Source organism: Malurus melanocephalus, unplaced genomic scaffold, assembly GCF_030028575.1.
Source record: "Malurus melanocephalus ecotype Western Australia unplaced genomic scaffold, MMel_1.1 scaffold_56, whole genome shotgun sequence".
Classification (NCBI taxonomy): domain Eukaryota; kingdom Metazoa; phylum Chordata; class Aves; order Passeriformes; family Maluridae; genus Malurus; species Malurus melanocephalus.
The window spans coordinates 2,713,800-2,733,157 of record NW_026623288.1 but is presented as its reverse complement, the minus strand read 5'-3'; the positions used below and the strand labels follow the sequence as shown (position 1 = coordinate 2,733,157).

The 19,358-nt window shown below is 44.8% G+C and overlaps 1 protein-coding gene across 3 annotated transcripts in view; it reads right to left on the bottom strand.

Moving 5' to 3' along the window:
• Positions 1-9,374, bottom strand: part of LOC130573316 (phosphatidylinositol-binding clathrin assembly protein-like) — a 28,459-nt gene extending 19,085 nt beyond the window's left edge. Inside the window, exons 1-3 of one of the 3 annotated variants that reach the window (XM_057365671.1) lie at positions 8,942-9,374; positions 1,334-1,476; positions 99-174 (exon numbers count right to left, since the gene is read on the bottom strand). In XM_057365671.1, coding sequence (XP_057221654.1) covers positions 99-174; positions 1,334-1,476; positions 8,942-9,074 — 352 coding nt within the window. In that variant the 5' untranslated portion in view covers positions 9,075-9,374. The remainder of the gene's footprint in view (positions 1-98; positions 175-1,333; positions 1,477-8,941) is intronic. The other 2 variants (XM_057365672.1, XM_057365673.1) reach the window with 2 other exon arrangements.
• Positions 9,375-19,358: the final 9,984 nt, after the last annotated feature.

The following is a 19,358-nucleotide window of genomic DNA, read 5'->3' as shown; positions in this document are numbered from 1 at the left end:
CCATTTAAATGTCATTTGGTTCCTAGCAGGCACTGACMCATGCACCATCACATAGAAAAGAAGCAGTGGAGTTGCTTCCTTCMGTGAAAGATCCTTACCCTGCATGGCACTTTTGTCCAGGTAGTTATTTAAGTTGAACAAAGTGTTTCGGGATGCAAGATACTGGATAAAGCGCTGTTCATGAAGAAAAAGTAGAGAAGGTAATTGTTGTGAGAGTCAAAACATCAAAGCTTATTACAAGAATACTAACTTGTAACTGTTTCTAGTAACCTCTATCAACAATAGAAATTAGTYRAAAGGGAAAAATTTAGAGGAAAACYTGAAAATACTCATTAGCAAAGCCTCTGAAGTCCAAAACATTATTTAGCAAAAACAGAAATTTAAACTAAACAAAAAGACATCACTGCCTGTGAATAAAATACTAGAGAAAGCTGCTTAATTTGTTTTGTATTTTAGAACAGACAAATTGGAAACACAAAACAAAAATACTACTTGCATTATCCCAGCTCCTGAASTTTGGCACAGCTCTACTGCTGTAGTGTGAAGAACACACTATGCTTTACAGGTAATTTCAATGAAGTTCACAAAACTTTGCAGAGACAACACCAAGCTTTCACAGCAGTTTATGGCTGGAAGGTACTTTTAAGAACCATCCCTTCAATATTACCAGTAGTCAACAATCATTTCTTAGGTCAATGACCATACACAGGTTCAGGACTGTCACCTGACCAAAGTTTAGCTGTTAATATAAGGATTGTACAAGGGAGGCTACATTTCTAACACCATGTTATAGACTATGAATCTTTTAATAAATTGTGATTAAATATTTTAAGTGAATTAAATGCAGTAGAAAGAGGTTTCGGAAGAATATTAATGGCAACAACACAMGACGACTCAGCCCATTAGATGATGTCTTGCAAGATCAAATATTCTAGTCACCATATTCCTCTCCCCTTTACCAAGTGGTTTTTTTTTTCCTGTTATTAGATTGGCTGCACATTTATGAAGTGCTAACAAGACTCTTCTGCTGTGCCCTTACTGATAAGCACTACCCTAATGAAGCTCATCAGAAGGTTTTCAAGTCTTTTTCTAGAAAGGTCACTCATTACTCCCTCACAGACCAACCCAGATGTCTGCAGGTAAACTGCAAACACAGATATATTTTGGTATTGAAATAATGAAGGAATTTTTTTTTCCCTCTGGACAAATACTTTATAGCCATCAGCAGATGCAAAACACACACCTTTGAAAAACTGAAGTATATATCTAATGCTTTACAGAGACAATTTTTTAAACTGCCAAGAAGACTTTAACAGAACAAATAATGTCTTACCTCATTTCCATACATCATGAGGTGGTGTGTTGTAATTAGAGCTTTGAACACTACAACCCAACTACTGTTTGCAGTTCTCTCAAAGAGTGTGTCTGCCAACTGTGGAATATTCACATTCATTTCATTTGTGCACTGTATGAGATCTAAAAGGAAAAAAAAAAAAATCAAAGCATTACAGTGAATTATATGCCCAAACAGGATCAACACATTATTTTGGTTTTTACATTGAGAATTCATATTGGAAGCATTAACTTCAGTTCTTTGTTTAAGGAGTAATTTTGGCCTTTACCCTCCTTGCCCAGATTCACTACATTTTACTGAAAGACTCCAAGTATGAACTTCAAAGGCATTTCAATAATTTCATAGCATCCCAGTATCTCAAAAATAAATAACCTGTTCCATTAGAAACACAATGGAGCCCAAATTACTCTCTGAAAGCAGTGTAAGCAACCTTCTGGATGCTCAATGCCTGAAGCGACTCAATACAACAAAAAAAAAAAAGAAAATCTGAGAAGGAAAAGCTGTGACATCCCAACCTCGTAATATCAACAAGCAGCACAACGCCGTCACTCTGACCTAGGCCTGAGTACTGACACATGATGGCAAATGAGATGCTACAAATYTGTATAATAAGCCTCTTTTCTGTAAGAATTAAGAGCAAGAATTTACCCTTCCACTTGGCTTAAAAAAACCTGGTCACCAGCCTACTGAGTATTTTGTGGTGGATCATGGTATGATTCAGCTTTTGCAGAAAAAGCTCTTTTGTCCTAGACTGACAAAAAACTCAATAGTAGAACATTAACTTGGGAGGTCAAAGACAGAGAGGTTCAAGCCYGAGATTTGGTACAAAAACCAGAACAGGATCCAGCAGACACATGGGAAGAACACCTGCCTGAGAAGACTAGAGAAGGTACTGGCTAAGAAAAGAGCAAAGAACTGAATCCAGGACTACTCTAAACCACTCCAGACATTCACATCAGACATTTCTTCCCTCTCTGTGCTAAATTTGGCTCAGGTGTGATCAAAGTACACCCTAAGGACTGGGCAAGGCCAGTAAAACAAACATCTGGTTTGAAAAGCTTCCTTTGTGGCCTGTCATTTAAGCTGAGCCTATGAGCAGCCCAGTGGTAGCAGAGCCCATTGCTCTTTGTGAGGCTCATCTGGATAAGGAYGTGAAGAAGGGCAGGTGCCTGGGAAGCCAGGCAGCAACTGAATTCCGAGGTGTTGGCACCACAAAACAGCCAACTGCTCTACCTTAGGAGCACCAGGGAGAGGACAGACTGTTACTGTAAGCTATTTAAATTAACTTAGAGATCACACATTTATAGTTTAAGACAAAATATTTCACAGAAATAAGGCACCTAGAATTTATATCTTTCTAGTGCACAGAATATATTACAGATGAACCCTAATTAAAGATCAGTTTATTGAGAATAAAATCCTTTTATTAAGGACCACTGTTTAAAATAGTTTAATAACCAGAATAATTTTAACAGAGTAGAGAATTTTAAATAGTATCTCATCAATGTAAAAAGCTATAAAATGCAAGTTACAATAAGTTACTAATTTCATTCAGATGCCAGAGTTTTCCAAGTATGCACAAAAAATGGAAGCTGGGATGAAAGCTTTCACTCTWATTAGCAACACACAAAAGTGCTGACATAACTGCACAAAAAGAAGAGCCCTGGAAAGACATTTTAAGTAAGCTATACATCAAAACCTTATTGCTGAGTAGTATCCAAATAGTTCAATATTTACAAATGTGAAGTTTCTCAAAACCCAARTAATTTGTTAGCTACTGCACCCTACCCACAGTTCTAGCATCATCAGATACTCTGKCAAAATAAAAAGTACTTTAACCTAGAAGTCCAAGCACTCCATACGCAATTATTGCCYCATATAATGAARCAAGTCCCAAACCCTGAATTTATTYATAGAAAAATATTAAATTATAACTTAACAGCCTCAACAACTGAATGAGAACTTTGTYAYGACATTTCTAAGTAGTGCTCTCAAAACACACTAAGGCAACTRAGCCTTCACAAATCAAGTCAGTTTATAATCAAGCATTAYAGAGATATATGGAAAATACTGAGCAGTATCTAAGAACAGCAGCTCATGTGTCTGTACCCAGCACAGAAGTGTTACAGGACTATCACAARTCCTACTCTCAGTTTATAAAAAMMAGCCAAACMAARAAAAACCTCCAACCAACAAAAATCCCACAAACTCTATAAAGAGCAATACCTGTAACATTAGTAACAGTTAAATTCCATTGATCTGCTGAGCCAAGCTATTTTCATTCATATTCTGCCAGCACTCTCCAGAGAGATTTCAGTCCTGTCACCTTCCCTCAAGCTAAGATCTCCCTGCAGATGTTCCAGCAGTCCCCAAGATCATTCTAACACCGGGAGAGCCTTTGCACATTCTAATGTCTACAACTGCAATTGAGTGTTCTTTACAGTGCTGCTCAGGCACAATGTGACAAGAATCCAATAGTTAGCACCTGCATCCTATGCTYTAACTGGTGAGCTCTCCTTAAGCCCCACATCCATAAAACAAGTTTTGGCTTATGCCAGAATAAAGGTTCGCTTCCAAAAGAAGCCATGCAGATGCCTATGTTCAAAACACAGAACTAAAGTAAATCTTCTGTCAAGTGACAATAACAGAGCGGAGCTGATAGAGCTCCGGTGTATTTGAGAAGATCCTTCATTATTATTTCATTCTCAAGTGTGGGCACTTCTGTGGAAGCACTAGTAAGTTTTTCCAGCAGGTGCTGCTTGCTTCTCTAAGAGACATGCCTGAAGGCAACTTCAAAAGGCAACTAAAATTAAATACTTCCCATAGGCAGGGCCAGTAGGAGTCTAATTCAGGCTGTGGCTGAGGTTCCAGGGCCTGAGTGAGCTGCCAGCCCTGGGCACTCGACACATGTGCTGAGGATGACACTGACTGGCTGCCCTGAAGACAATTTTTACAGCACAGCCTGGTCTTTGATTCCAAAATCTCCTTCAACACCCAAACACATAAGCCACAGCTACCAATATTGAAGAACAAATGCTTAGACAAACAAAATATCTCTAAAATACTAAACWAAGAAAAAATCTCAGTGCATTTGATAAGTCAAAACTGGACTTTTTAAACAGTGTGTTGCAAAAGCTCAAGTTTAAAAATAAGGCTACTTCAAGGCTTCARTAARGCTACTTGGGGTAGTTTTWAAARTTATTATTTTACAACTAGTAATAAAAATAAAGCTGGCATCACATTTTAATTCTGCAATTGAGATACATAAAAAGAAAAGTGCCACTTCTCTTATATGATTCTTCTAAGTCTGCAACGGGAGTATCTATACAGAGACAACTGTAGGGATCTATTACAGCTGGTGGCACAGAAGGAAAAGGCTATTATTAACATACATCTGGAAGCATCAAGCAACACATGCACCTGAGAGACTGACAGCTGGGCAACAGTAACATGGATGTTGGCAGCAAAAATTGGAATGAAATGCATAGGGTGAGTGATGCTCATTTTCTTATTGCAGTACTTACATAAACACTTCACAACTCAAAGCATTTTGCCAATTACCCAGAGGAATCATTTCAACTGCAAGTGAAACTGTGGTGCTATTTCTAGAATGGAATTTAGAAACATGTTAACATCACACAAGGAAAAAAGGAAAAGAAAAAAAATCAAACTGCTCTAAACCAGAAGAGTACCATAGGGGTTTTCAACCAGCCTGGAAGAGCTGTGGAAATCTTACTGCCTGGAAGGGTACTAAGGATTTCTTTTCCACAACTCATCTGAAATACTGGCACATCATCTATGAAGCTATACAGCTCYTCAGAGAGCAGCATGTATAAATCCAGCTATTAAAAACAAAATAAAATATACATATATCACCTTTTTCGAAAATTCTCAGCCAGGCACCAACAAAAACTGACATACTTTTCAACTTTTAAGTAACAGGAAAAGTAATAATTTTCTTGGGTCAAGAATCTCTCTCAAGAGAACTATAAATACATAAGTTAAAGGCAACCATAATGGTTTAATATTAACATATTTCTTCCCTTTGGTCACAGGAGTCAAACTGCTCTAAGACAGATGTAAGAATTAAGACCATTTTCTCAGTCCCAGCAGTCTTAAAAAAAAAAATCTTCTAGAGAGTTGCATCATAAATGGCACTTTACAAAAATGTAAAACATCAGAGCCACTTCAGCCAACTTTCTCAATGTAGCCAAGGAATGCAACAATTTCTCTGGAAGACTTAAAAGATAGCACTCAACTGTTACAAATACTTTCATGCACATGTGATCTTATAGTACACATTTGAGAGCAATCTTTAAGTTTCAGTTATATAGTAACAGCTAAATCTGAACTTTGAGTTACTTCACCAGAAGCAAAGCAATTCAGCTCTTCTGTCCCGCTCCCCCACTCAACAAGGACAGAGGACAGACAGCCCATGAAGTTTTTGGTTTTTTTTTAAGCTACATTAACCCTTATTTATAGATTCCATCGATACTATTTCTTTTTTCATTCAAGTTGAATTTCCTGAATTATTGTACTGAAAACCTTCACAAATTACTACAGAACTTCAAATGAATGACAGCCACCGGCCTGTGTAAAGAGTTCAAGAAAGTGCCTTTGTCCTGTATCACAAYTTACGTATCTGCAAGAACCACACTGCATCAGCATTCACTTGACAATCAAAAACTCTGGCTGCCAAAAGAAAGAATGGGCAGTACCAGAACTACAGCGCCAGAATTACCACTCTTAAAAGGTTTCTAAAGCTTGTGCACATATGGGAGTTCAAAGTTTTGATTAACAACATTAACTACCTTCCCCTCCCCATGCTCCCCAAGCAGGCTGTATACAAGTTAAATAGCAGCTGCTTTTTCATTACTGTGTTAATTTAAAAGTKAAAGCTGCAATTAATTTAGGGGTTTGGTTTTTTCCAAGTTTTGRTCTACACACAGGTCTACTCTGCCAGTTACCAGCTTGGCTACAGCTTTAATTTATTCTTTTTTCTTGTGACTTCAGTAGTTAGACAAGAGGTTTGCCTCCAAAAGCATAACATAGTCTCACTCCACTGCAAACCAGASTCAGGAGGCTGAGGGAAATGAGAGAATCCACACTAGGAAAGAAGAGACAAGGCCTTCAGGTGCTCCACTAACAGGAAAGATCAGCCTCTATAGAACATTTTATATTTTCCAAAAATATTACAAAATACTACAGAAATAGATCTGCTGACTTATTTAGGACACCRTGACCTACTTTAAAAGGTAAATCCCCAAGTATTCCCATTGACATTGCTTAGGTTTTGGGGTGGRTTTCTGGTGGGTGTTTTTTCACTCTTAAAGTAAAATATGACTACTCTACTCAGCAATTAGTAGTCAGACAAACCCCAAGACTCTTACCTACTAGTTCAGGCACTGCATACGTAACATCTTTCTCTAAAAACCAATATTGTAATACCACAGTTTTGCTGAGGAAACCTGGCAAAAAGGGGATTTTAARAATTAATCTGAACAGAGGGCACAAACTGATACTCCTCCACAATCCCTGACACAGCTACAGCAACTCTCAAAAAATATTCCTGGTAAAGCTTTTTACTGAGCAGCAATTACAAATAATACCAGATGGTAGAGCGTTTTGAATGACACACRTATATAGTGACCAGAGTACAACTACCAGAGTTTTACATTAAATCCARCTGTGTTTTCTTTCATAATTTACTTAAATTGGGAAATACTTGCACTGTATCTTGGAAAAACATATTGTGAGGTTTTTTCCTCAGAGATTACAGTATTTTGTATTTACCTGCTTGTATTTAATTCAAGTAAGTCTGGTGTACAAGCAAAAAAATTAGAAGTGCCACTCAAAGGGCTGCAGGTGTTTGAAAGGTAGTACCTGGGTATGCTCAATAAAGACAGGAGCATGGGGGTTTTTTTTAAGCCCCTTACAGACATATTTAAGGCACCATATTTCACACTTTTTCTTCCCTACCCCACCAAAGCATTCCTCTGTTTCAGATACCATATCACAACAAGATTTTTGTCTGTCTTAGGCCAAAGTCTAAGCAAGTGAATTAACACCAGAATACAGAACTCATCTGGCACAGATGAGGACCTTCGGGAGCCTGACAGCTCCTAACAGACTGGATCAAAAGAATTTGTGTCAAAAAGCAATCTCATTTTATGCTATTCTCAAGTAAAGAGTTGCTCCATATCYTCATTTTCTTATTTTGTAAGGTTGRTTTACAGCAGATAACGTTATTTCAATAATATTTTAAAACAACACACTACCTCTTTTAGGATTCAGAAGCTTTCAAACTATTGAGCAAACTGTCACCACTTTCTGGCTTCCTGTTATGTTGCCATTTCTGGGCTCAAGGGTTACCTCATTAACTTCTTGTACCACAGGCAGAACACAAGACCAGAAAAAATAATGTAACTTTAAAAGGGTATCTTTAGAGAAGAAATTGTCAGTCGCCCAGTTTTAAGGCTTTTAATTTCAACACAATGGCTGCAATACTCACCACTGTAGCTAGATCCCACCCATTCAGATCAAAAACAAATGAAACATATATTTAGCTGGTTTTAACTGTTTGATCCGCACTGAAAGCTCTCACACAAGCCAGTTTGAGCAGACCAGTGTCACAGGGTCACACATCCCAACGATCCTCAAACAATATAACCCAGAATGCTTCTGCCCAGAATCTGAAGCGCAGCTCTTTCAGTGCCATCAACTTGCACGAATCCTAAACTACCAGMACGTCTGTCAAGAAACCAACAAAAGGCTTCAAGCCTTTTTCTCCTCTCCTTAATGGAAACACACATGCATACACACGCACTTATTTCGCTTCTCCGAGCTGGGGAGCGGTTGTGCTACAAAGGTGTGCACGATTTGTGCACTTTTGAGCAGACAGGAACKCCAATTGCTACCCGGTTACTAACGCCTAAAGCCAAGCAACACCACTGATACTTCCGTGGATTTCAAGGGTAACTCTACATATTTTGGTATACAGAAAGGTGTTTTAACATGCTAAGTTTAAATGTATTAGCGGCAACATACACTCATCCAGAAGAAACGCACTGGTCCACCTACGCCCTTCCCTTTACCTCGCTTCTAATCTTTTACCTCGTTTCATGATCCGTAAGAACAGAAACTTTGATATTTGGGGAAATGTTCGAAATATTCAAACGGCTGTAATCCACGGGATGAATGGAAGGACGAAACAGTGCTTAAAAATTAAATTCTGGCCTGTAACAGTAAACCCACCTTTTCCTCCGGTGCCGGATTAATAACCACCAATGTATCTAGAGCACACAAGCTAAGCAGCTCTCACYGGGAACAGCTCATGAGGTTGGAATATTTCTGCTCCCCGGGCGCGACAGCGCGTTACAAACCTCGCTCCCTCCACGTGGAAAATAAGTTCTGGAGACCACGGCAGTGAAGTCCACCCAGACTTACAYGACACCCCCCTCCAGGTGCAAGCCGCCGGCTGTCTCCTGTCCCCCGCCCGAGGCTGGAGGGCAGCGAGGCCACCCCTGCTGCCCCGGGCTCCAAACTCCCAGCCCGGGCCCACCCGGCCCCGCCGCCGGTCCTACTCACAGTCCAGGTGCTTCTTCTTGGGGCCCATCACCTCGTGGGTCGTCGCCTTGCACACAGCCTTGGCGACGGCCGAGCCGGTCACACTGTGCTGCGCCGCCGTGATGCGGTCGGTGATCGACTGCCCCGACATCATCGCCGCGGCCCTGGCGGCGGCTCCGCCGCGATCCCCCCGCAAGGCCGGGGCGGCGGCTCCCCCGCGGCCGGGGGCGAGCGCAGCCTCCCGGGGGAAGGGCGCCGGCGGCTCCCTCCGGCGGGAGCGCTCGCCGGGCTCCGCCTCAGCGGCTCCTCTCGGCCGCCGCCGCGGGGGCTCTTCCCGCTGCTCCGCGGAGCGCCGGCGGTGATCGCTCGGCTCCCGGCGCCGCTCGGCGCTGCCGCCTCCGCCCGCGGGTGCGCCCCGGCTTTCCCTTTCACATTTACGCTCACAGACAAAATGGCGGCGGCCGCGGCGTCAGGTGACCGCGCGCCCGCCCCGCTCCCGCCCCGCCGCTGCCGAGCGGGGCCGGGGCCGACTGGAGCGGGGCCGGGAGCGGGATCGGGATCGGAACGGGGCCGGGAGAGGGAACGGAACGGGGCCGGGAGCGGGATCGGGATCGGAGCGGGGCCAGGATCAGAGTGGGGCCGGGAGCGGGATCGGAACAGGGCCAGGATCAGAGCGGGGCCGGGAGCGGGATCGGGATCGGAACAGGGCCAGGATCAGAGCGGGGCCGGGAGCGGGATCGGGATCAGAACGGGGCTGGGAGCGGGATCAGAACGGGGCCGGCAGTGGGAGCGGGATCAGAACGGGGCCGGCAGTGGGATCGGGATCAGAACGGGGCCGGGGCCGGGAGCGGAACGGGGCTGGGATCGGGATCAGAACGGGGCCAGCAGTGGGATCGGGATCAGAACGGGGCCAGCAGTGGGATCGGGATCAGAACGGGGCCGGAGCGGGAGCAGTAGCGGGGCAGGGCAGGAGCCCCGGCCGCCCCCGGTGCCGATCCTCAGGTGTCCGGGGCGGTGGGGCCGCACCCCGCAGCGCTCCGTGAGCCGCCGCCCCGGCACCCGGAATCACAGGAGCGGCTCGGTTGGGACAGACCTCTGCGATCATTGATCCCAGCCYGTGACCGAACACCACCGTGTCAACCACACCATGGCACCGAGTTCTTTCTTAAACACCTCCAGGCTCGGTGACTCCACCACTCCCCTGGGCAGCCCATTCCAATGTCGAGTCACCCTTTCTGTGGAGAAATTCCTCCTAATTCCACCCTACACCTCCCCTGGTGCAGCTCGAGACTACGATCTCTCGTTCTGTCGCTATCTGCCTGGGAGAAGAGGCCACTCCCCACCTGGCTACAGCCTCCTTTCAGGGAATTGCCCGCCGGCTCTTTGTTCCGTGGGTGGGTGTGAATTAAAAATAAAACCTGCCGAGTCTTCACGGCGAGTTTGGGTTGGGAGGAGCGGGGGCCGTGCTGTCGCGGGGTGGACGAGRGGAATCATCGAGAGCAGATTTTTATCACCGATCACAACAGTTTGTGCTGGAAGGGACCTTAGCCTGGTTCCACCTACCCKCCAGGGGCAGGGACACCTTCTGCGAGATCTGGTTACACTAGTTTTTGGGGTGGTGGGTTTTCTTTTGTCTTGCAGACTTTCAGTAGCGACGTCCGAATAAAAGAGCCCAACCTTCCGTGCTGAGCCGATTTCAAGGGATCGTGGAATCATTTCCACAGACCCTTGAAATCAGTCAAAAACCTCGGAGCTCGTCCGGCACTGCCAAGCCCACCACTAAACCATGTCCCCAAGTGGTGCCACMCCTAYACATCKTTTAAATCCCTCCAGGGTTGGTGACTCCATCACTGCCCCGCAGAGCCTGTTCCTGGGCTTGACAGCCCTTTGGGYGAAGAAATCTTTYCTAAWATCCAATCTAAACCTCCCCTGGCACAACTGGAGACTAATTCCTCTTGTCCTATCSCTTGTTGCTTGGGAGAAGGGACTCACCTGCAGCTTGGATGCTGTGGAGCACTGCTCAGCTGAAGCCAAACCACTGGTGGGTTCTCAACAACTTTCCAACTCCTGATACTCAGCACAACCCTGTGAGGACTGTGTGAGGAAAACTAACTCCATCCCAGCCCGACCTGATACTGTGACAAAAAAAACGCAGCCTCACTACTACTCAGTCAGAACACTCTTCCCAGGCCATTCCAGGGAGGTGTATTTTTGTAACTTCTCATTTACAGTACACTAATATAAGTGTGAACGCTCATACAAATAGAAGATAGAGCACAGCAATAGTTATTTTTACTTTGAAGTAAAAATACAAAAAGTAAGGAGAGTAAAAAGGAGGCAGTTGAATACGAGTGTTATAAACAAAAATCTAGCAGCTTCTGACAATCAACTCGTATTTTAGRGTGCTGATTAAAGCTCTATTGCTTACATTATCCCTAAAGTGAAATACTCCGTAAATAYGTGGGTAGACTGCCGCACACCAACTGTCTGCTAGTGCAGTACACGTATAAAAGCAATAAGGCAGGAAACATTTGCATTCACAATACTACATCTTTCACTAGTACATAAAAATTTGTCTCTTCATAATATTTGTATGATATAAAGGGTGTTATTAAGTGCTTCAGCATATTCCTTGTTGAGGAATGTGAGATGACCAGAGGGAACAAGTATGCTTTGTACAAAACTGCCCTTGTCTTGGGCCCATGTTGGGCACCAAAAAGGGCTGTGGTGGMTTACACTGGTGGGACACCAGATGCCCCCCAAGTCGCTGAATCACTCCSCCTCCTCAGCTGTAGGGTTGGGGAAAAACTAAAATGGAACAGCAGYACACAGCACAGCCCTATGAGGGCTGCTTTGGGGAAGATTAACTCCATTCCAGCCTGACCCAATAAAGTGTAAAGAGAACAACAAAGGCGAGCAGGGTCAGCAGCAGAGATGTATCTTTTGATACCGCTGTGAAGCACAATAACACTGARCTAATACTACTGGTCCTATGAATTGGGGTGTGTAATGTTGTGAATGAARGATTTCTATAGACCGAAGGGCATAAATGCATTAATACATGGTCACTGATATTAAAATATTGAACATTTCCTGTGCTGGAAAAAGCTACAACCTCTTTAATCGRACTGGCAGCAGGCAATTTCCAACTGCCTTATTTTTGTTTTAAGACTTGTAGTTTCTGGRAAAAAAATGATCTTGAATCTTCAAAGCCTGAGGGAACATCAAAACAGTAAGAAAAGAAGAGATGGAAAGATTAAATACACATTACAAATGTCTACATCTCTTAGGGCCTGTCTAAACAGGGAAGCTCTTTTGCAATAAAGAAGGGTGTGAGCTGAAGCACAGCAGCTATTCTGTGCTACCTCCTCCCCAGCAGGGACTCACTAATTTAGTTCTGTTTCAAAATGCCWAAATTCCACATAAAAGTGCCTGAATTGAGTGTTTCCCATTGCCACGGCTCTGTCTTTGTGCTGGTCAGGCCCAAATATGAGTTCAAATGTTCCTTTCCAGTCAGTGTATTGACTTGCTCTGGGTTTGGGCTGTCCTGTGCATCCTGTGTATGGCTGCAGGTAGAATCACAGAATCATTTAGGTTGAAAAAGACCTTTAAGATCATTAAGTCCAGCCATTAACCCAGCACTGCCAAACCCACCACTAAACCAAGTCACCAAGTGCTGCATCTACACAGTTGTTAAATATCTCCAGGAATGGTGCCTCCACCACTGCCCTGGGCAGACTGTTCCTGGGCTTGACAACCCTTCCGGTGAAGAAATTTTTCCTAATATCCAATCTAAACATCYCCTGGCACAAACTTGAGGCTATTTCATCTTGTCCTGTGCCTTGTTACTTTGGGGAAGAAACTACCCTTCAGGCATTCTGCCCTGGCTAATGCAACAGCTTTGCTCTTTTCCATTCTCCTCCACCTATGCTTTAGTTCATATTTGTAAAGGTRAAAACTGGAAATTATAGGTACAATTTACCTCTCACTCATTTTACTGCCCTCTGTTTACTGTATGGGCAGGCAATGAGGGCTTCAGGCAGGAAATGTGGTCCAGGCTTAGATGCATATAAATAGCACTGGGGACAGTGGCTCTGGGGGGAATGGATGTTTCTGGGCTTCTGCCATGACTGAGCGACACAGATGGTTTTCCAGGGAAATGAGTATTTTAGTAATGAGTAGTGAATATGCTGCAGGCTGACTGTACCTACAGCCCCGGGAATGCAAACAGTTTAGCAGCAGGTTTGTCAATAAATACCATCTGCTCAGTAGCACTGAATCCAAAATATAGCACAACCTACCTTACTGGAGGCTGTTGTTTTGCTGATAGAGTTGAGATAAAAATCACTACTAAATTATTTTTTTTTAATACTGTGATTGTGATCTAAAATTATAAAACTAAATTTATTCAGGCTTGTTCAATCCCAGTTTAAACCCAGGAGAGTTAAACTGTTGTCATTAGCGTWTTTCCTGGTGGCCAGTAAGACATCTGCATGGAAGAGTGAGCTGTAAACAAGACTGCTTCTCTCACAGTTCAGCTACTGAAGTGTCTGAGAAACACCTCATCTCCACACTGCCTGCAAGAGAAGGGAACAAACCATGGCAGCAGCAGAGATGAGGTTCCTGGTGGCTGAGATGGGGGTTTGAGGCTGATTTCCTGACCCAGCACTCCAGTCACAAACGAGTGAATCCTTGCCCCAGCCTTTCTCCATGCCGGGGCACTGAGAGTTCTTTCTTCTTGGCTCCCTTTTATCCATGAGTTTTACCAAAGCAGAGTGCCTTGGGGATCCTTACCAGTGTCAGGTGTGGTTGAAATTGGATGAGAAAGTTTCTGGGAGAGAAACAAGACATCAGCATCATCTAAAAAGCCGGATACCAGAATGAGTTTCAATGTTAGTTGACTAATTCTCACCTGAACAGAGACATAACTGGAAAAATCTCCACACACTCTTGTCCAGTTTGGATTTATGGGCACCATATTCTGTCATTCCCTTTAAAGATCTTTGTTTYCCTCTGTCTGAGTTGTAAAATATTGATAAGAAATGGAGCTCCACAACTGGGACTCTATGGCAGGGCTCATTCAAACCTTGCATAACTGCAAAATGCAAGAAGATCAGATCAGATCATGAGCCCCTTCCTCCAGGACCTCACCTCAAGAGATCCTGACTTTGCCTCAGGGCCATTTTTGGAGCCCACAAAATGCAAAAATTGTGYACAATCCCTGGGGCCTTTAAGCCCCTTTTTCAAGCACCCTGCAAACATGAAAATTATGCTCAGCAGTGTAGGATTGCTAAAAGCCACAGGCGGGTTTTCCCCTCTCCAGTCACATGAGGGAAGGTCACGCTTCCTCTGTCCCTGCCAAGGAGCAGTGACCTGCGGCAGGACTTGGCCCTGGGAGTTGTCCCTCCTCTTCTCAGCCATCTCCAACTTCTGCCTCTCAAACGTGACTGCTGGTGGAGTTTGAACTTTTAAATTGCTGACTTTGTATAGAGAAGAGAGAAAAGAAAGAGGAAAAGAAAGAAGGGGAAGGAAAAACTAATCTGGAGTTATGCCGRAGTTGCAAACAGTGCTGGGAGGCAGAAAGGCAGACCTCCTGTGGCTCCCTGTGCAGCAGCTGGCTGCTGTTCCTGCCCTTAGGCTCTTCGTGTTCCTTGCAGGTGTATGGCTGTCAATAACAACATATTTAAGAAGGTTTTTGTATTTTTTCTGAAGTACTTCCCTGAGACAGAGCTGCTGTTTGGTGAAGGAAGCTGTTCTGGTTCCTTCTTCTGAGCAAAGTTCATGGAAGTCCCCTTTCCCTTTAACATGATGATTCAATGTGTTTTTTAAAGGCAAAACAAAAKAAATATTACAATATGATGTAATTGGTGTAATATAATTACTCCAACCAGTCCTGSTTTGGTCTGTTACTTCCTGAGTAGGTTTATGAGAAGGGTTTTGAAAAGCAGGACCAAAGCAGATTCACAATGTTTCYGTCCCTGCCAAGGAAAAGGGGCACACCTGGCTTGGGGAAAAAGGATTTGGGGAGAGTGGGGGAGGGCTGATGGGGCTGTACCATGGCAACAGAGGAAGGAGCTCGCAGCATAACCTCCAGAAAAAYATAACACTGCCAATGGAAACCAATCTTGTATTAAAGTCAGTTTAAAGCACTCCTGGAAATTAAAGCCCACTGGATATTAGTTTCATACCAAATAAATAAATGGGAACAAAAAATGACAATAAAAATGAGACATTTGGCTAAGTAGGAATAAATACGGGCAAAGCTGCAGATGCTGATAAAGGAAAATTTTCCATTTGGATTCCTTGAGTGTGTCAGTGAAATGGAAGACAAGGGCAAGCCAGTACATACCTTTTATCTAGACTTGCCAAAAAAYCCCAAACAAACCAGAAAAAGGCTTGGACAAATGAGCTTAGGCACATTGTGAGATGCCATMAAGGCATCTAGCACATCTAACACTGTTACTAAGTGCTCACAAGCCTCTGAAAGGCTGATCCTGAAAGGGAAAAATAGAATCAGGTGCAAACAGCAGAGTTACAAGTGTTTTGAAGCTGCAATTTTTATTTGCAATACCTTGCTGATGGAATGAGCRCCAAGTCAATGCCATTGAAACACAGTGGTTTCAAAATTGTCCAAGAGATGGATTTTCTTTTTAATACAGGACTATTTTTTTTAATACAAACTAAAATAAACCAAATCAGGATACTTGAATTTAGCATTCAGCGCAAGCACTAAGAATTTAACCAAAACTGGGGTGTTCAGAGAGGTAACTGAGAACTTCTGGAGACAGATGAGGGGCTGGTCACAGTGGAAGAAGGAGCCTGAGCTGGTGTTGCAGCAGGTGCTGTCAGATGGGGTGACTCCCACTGCACACAAACTGCCTCTCCTGCTTGTCCTTTTGCTTGTTTTTGTGGAAAATACTGCATCTARCAAGCAGCCCCATGTGCCACAGAACTAATAAACAAACTAATAGGTAATTTTCTATGGGGTTTATGCCTGGGGACTGACAGACTGAGTTCTCTGAGGCTGCGGCACAACTTTGCTGCTTAAAAGACATCAGAGAAGCCACACATTGCRAATGTTCTAACCACAGGAAAAGCTCAAATGGAAGTACACGGTTTATTAAACACCAATGAATCCACATGAGAGAGAAACCTTGAGTAAAGAGTGGATTTTCTGGTGTCTAATAGCCACCAACTCCCAGTCAAGTTTTTTTTCCCAGGGTTTAATTCATTCTCATGCTCCTTTTTTCCCCCTTCAGCCTGATTACCTGCTCTCACAAAATTTGCAAGACCTTTATAAAGACATTCTCTTCTTTGAGAATAAGGTGGGCAGTGGGCTCAAGAATTACTGGAGAGGGGATGGATGGAGTGTGATCTCACAGGAAAACTTGCTGAAAATCAGATCCCATCACCCTGGCTGGGTCAGGAGAAGCTGCTGTGCTGACTGTGCAGATGAGAGAGCTGAGCAGGGTATTTTTAGAAAGTCAGCCAAGCAGACAGCGCCATGTTCCTTTCTGTGCTCCTCCCTTTTCATAGAAGCCATCATCATCCCAGATGGGTGGACCAAGTGCCAGCTGTCAAATAGCTCTTTCCATTAAGTAGCATTGCTAGAGAGGTGACGTTTTGCTATCCACCTCATTGCCTAGGAGAGAAAAAATGTTAAAGGTGGTAACATCTGTGGGCACAAGAATACTGGGCACAAGACAGTGCCCTGTGCTCCATAAGCAGCTGGCACGAGGATGCTCTGGCTGCTGCWGAAAGCCCCGAGGCCAATTTTCATGCACATTTCCAAAGTGTGGAACACAGACATGCTAACAGCACRAGCCTGTGCACACGCTCTGCTCTCAGCGAGCGTGGGTTCATTTCAYCTTCCTTTGTGATCAGCTCAAATGGCAGTGTTTATTAGCTGTCCCTGTTGTTATCACTTTCTCAGCTATGGCCTGGCCTTTGCATCAGTTGCTTTGGTTCCTATTGTTTTTTGAAGTGCTAAGGTTGAGCAGACAAAAATGGAAGTGGAGTACTGGCAACCCCTAATGAATCCCCACTTCTGACAGCTTTTTTCTCTGCTGAATGCAAGTGTGGGGTTCAGTATGCAAGTACACACATCATCTTAGTGATGGRTGAGGCTTCCATTCCTCACACAGGGCTGGGGTTGGTGGTAAAGGCAATGCAGTCATAGGCACTGCACTCTGCAAAGAAAAAAAAATAAAAAGTATTTTCCTGCAGGTGTCCCTACACCCAGCAGAAGATGCAGAGCAGGTGATGGTGGTTCCTTGTGCCCCTTCTTTCATCCCCAGGAAAGCCACACTGTCCCTGCATGGAAGAGCAGCAAAACCCTACTGGAGAGCTGTTAATGTCAGCATGGCCACAGCAGGGCCACCTGTGAGCTGAACTGATGGAGGAAGTGGCATCCCTTTCTTCTCCAGGCRGCAGCTGAGAAGGGCATGGGGCTGCTGGAAAGCTGCAGAGGCTCTTGGGCAGCCAGAGAGGGTTTATTGCACACACCATCAGCCAGGCCATCCTTCACAGGGTGCCACTCACGCCGGGAAGTTGTGGGTTCAAAGTGCAGGGCAATGAACTGTGCCAGGCTCTCTGCTCCCCGGGCAATGGAGATCTCTGTGTCSAGSCCMRGRRSYYCMMCCYYCCWKGGGKKGSCCKGGRAMCSMCCMRRRKMYKSYRSRAKKSCYTTKSCMMMRKKKYSSRRSMWTWAMMMSGRMMRKYYKSCTGCTTCAGARTGTARAACATGGCAAAAATAACAAAAACAGCGACTGCAAAGCTTCCTGCATGCCRAACTGCCATGGAGTGGACATCTGGGGAGCAGGTCGGGACCCTTCCACCTCAAAGTGCTGGCAGGTTGCCACGCTGTGGCTGGCACACCCGAGCTCAGAGCAGCCCAGTGCCAGATAGCGCTGCTTATCTCCCTGGGACAACGAGCCCGAGACCCTGCAGGGCAGATGTTTGTACCGAGACATTTCCAGCTGCTGCAGGGCTCCCACCTCTGCCTTGCTGTGTGCCAGAACGCTGTGACAGCAGCAGTGACACTGCGGGCGGTGAGGAGACAAGGGCTGGTGTCACCAGTGTCACCAGTGTCACCCCAGWGCTGCAGCAGTGACCAGGRTGATGGTRCCSACTTCTGGCAAACCAAAAYTGATGGCCAGTACTGCARTGAATCCCACAGGCAGCATGTGAGCAGTACAGGTGAGCCTGGCTGTACTGACCTGATCAAGGAACCAGAGCAAAACTGTTACAGGTGGCTGCACTGCCTTGTGTGTCATAACTCACCCTAAAATCCTGACACCGGGAGCCACAACATGGGCTCAGACCCACTAGATACTGAGAGCATGGAAGAGGACATTTCCAATAGCAATAAAAATATCAAAATGGTGGTTTTCTATCCCTCCCTATGCTGTTGAAAGCTGAAGTCACCATGGCTGGTGTTTAGGAGCATCCTGGTCACAGCACAAACTGCTGGTTATGGTTGGATTTGCCCTGGGGTAGCCCTGCACGGGAGGAGGTGTCAGGGAAAAAGGCATTTTCCTCTCCTTTCCCAGCATGCCAGCTCAGCCAGCACAGCGAGCTGCTGGGGTGGGCACAGGCACGGCAGAGCAGGCTCTGGGCAGCCAGGCAGACACAGAAATGGAATCTCTGGTCTTCCTSCAGGAACAGTGCAGCTCCAGGCCAGCCCCCACCTGCCTCTGTGTCACAGTGTGACAGACAGATGCCTTCTGCTTCTCCAGAACATGCACATACATGTGTCCTCAAGCTATAAATATATATATATACACATTACAGAGATACAAATCTTTTCTGCAGATAGAGGTCTGTTTGTTTTTCAATTCCAGCACATACTATTTCACTGGCAGTCCCTCAGGGCTGGGAGTCTTTAGATGGGTTGTGAAGTGAAGAACAAGCATGTGAGGAAGGTGTCTGACAGCATGAGGCATGGGGAGGAGGAGGTGAGCCCTGCCTGACGGCTGTCCTTGAGCTCTCTGCTGTCTGTCTAACTTGGTGTCACAAACARTGACCCATACCAGAAATTCTGGCTTTGATAAATCCAACAGTCAGGCTGCTCAGCCTTGGTAGAAGCAGACTGGACATCAGGGACCTTGGCAGTGGACACTGTGGGGCTGGGAACGGCAGTGATTCTACTGTCAACTTAACATCAGCCAAAACGGCATGGCAGCTGATTTCATTATCAAGCAGTTGATGAAAAATACTCTTTTATGAAAAACATCCAAGTGGATTGCTTTAACTTGTGAGCCTGARTCCTGAATTTCCCCTTGCCTTTGCTCCACGAGTTTCTGCTGGACCCATTTCCCTCTGCCGTGGGCACGCGTGGGTGTGCAGAGAGCAAGAGGAAAACAGCACAACTTCATCCACCTCAGTACCACCATCGACAAAGTCTGGTCTGTGGCAACAGTATTTTGTTTATTTTCCT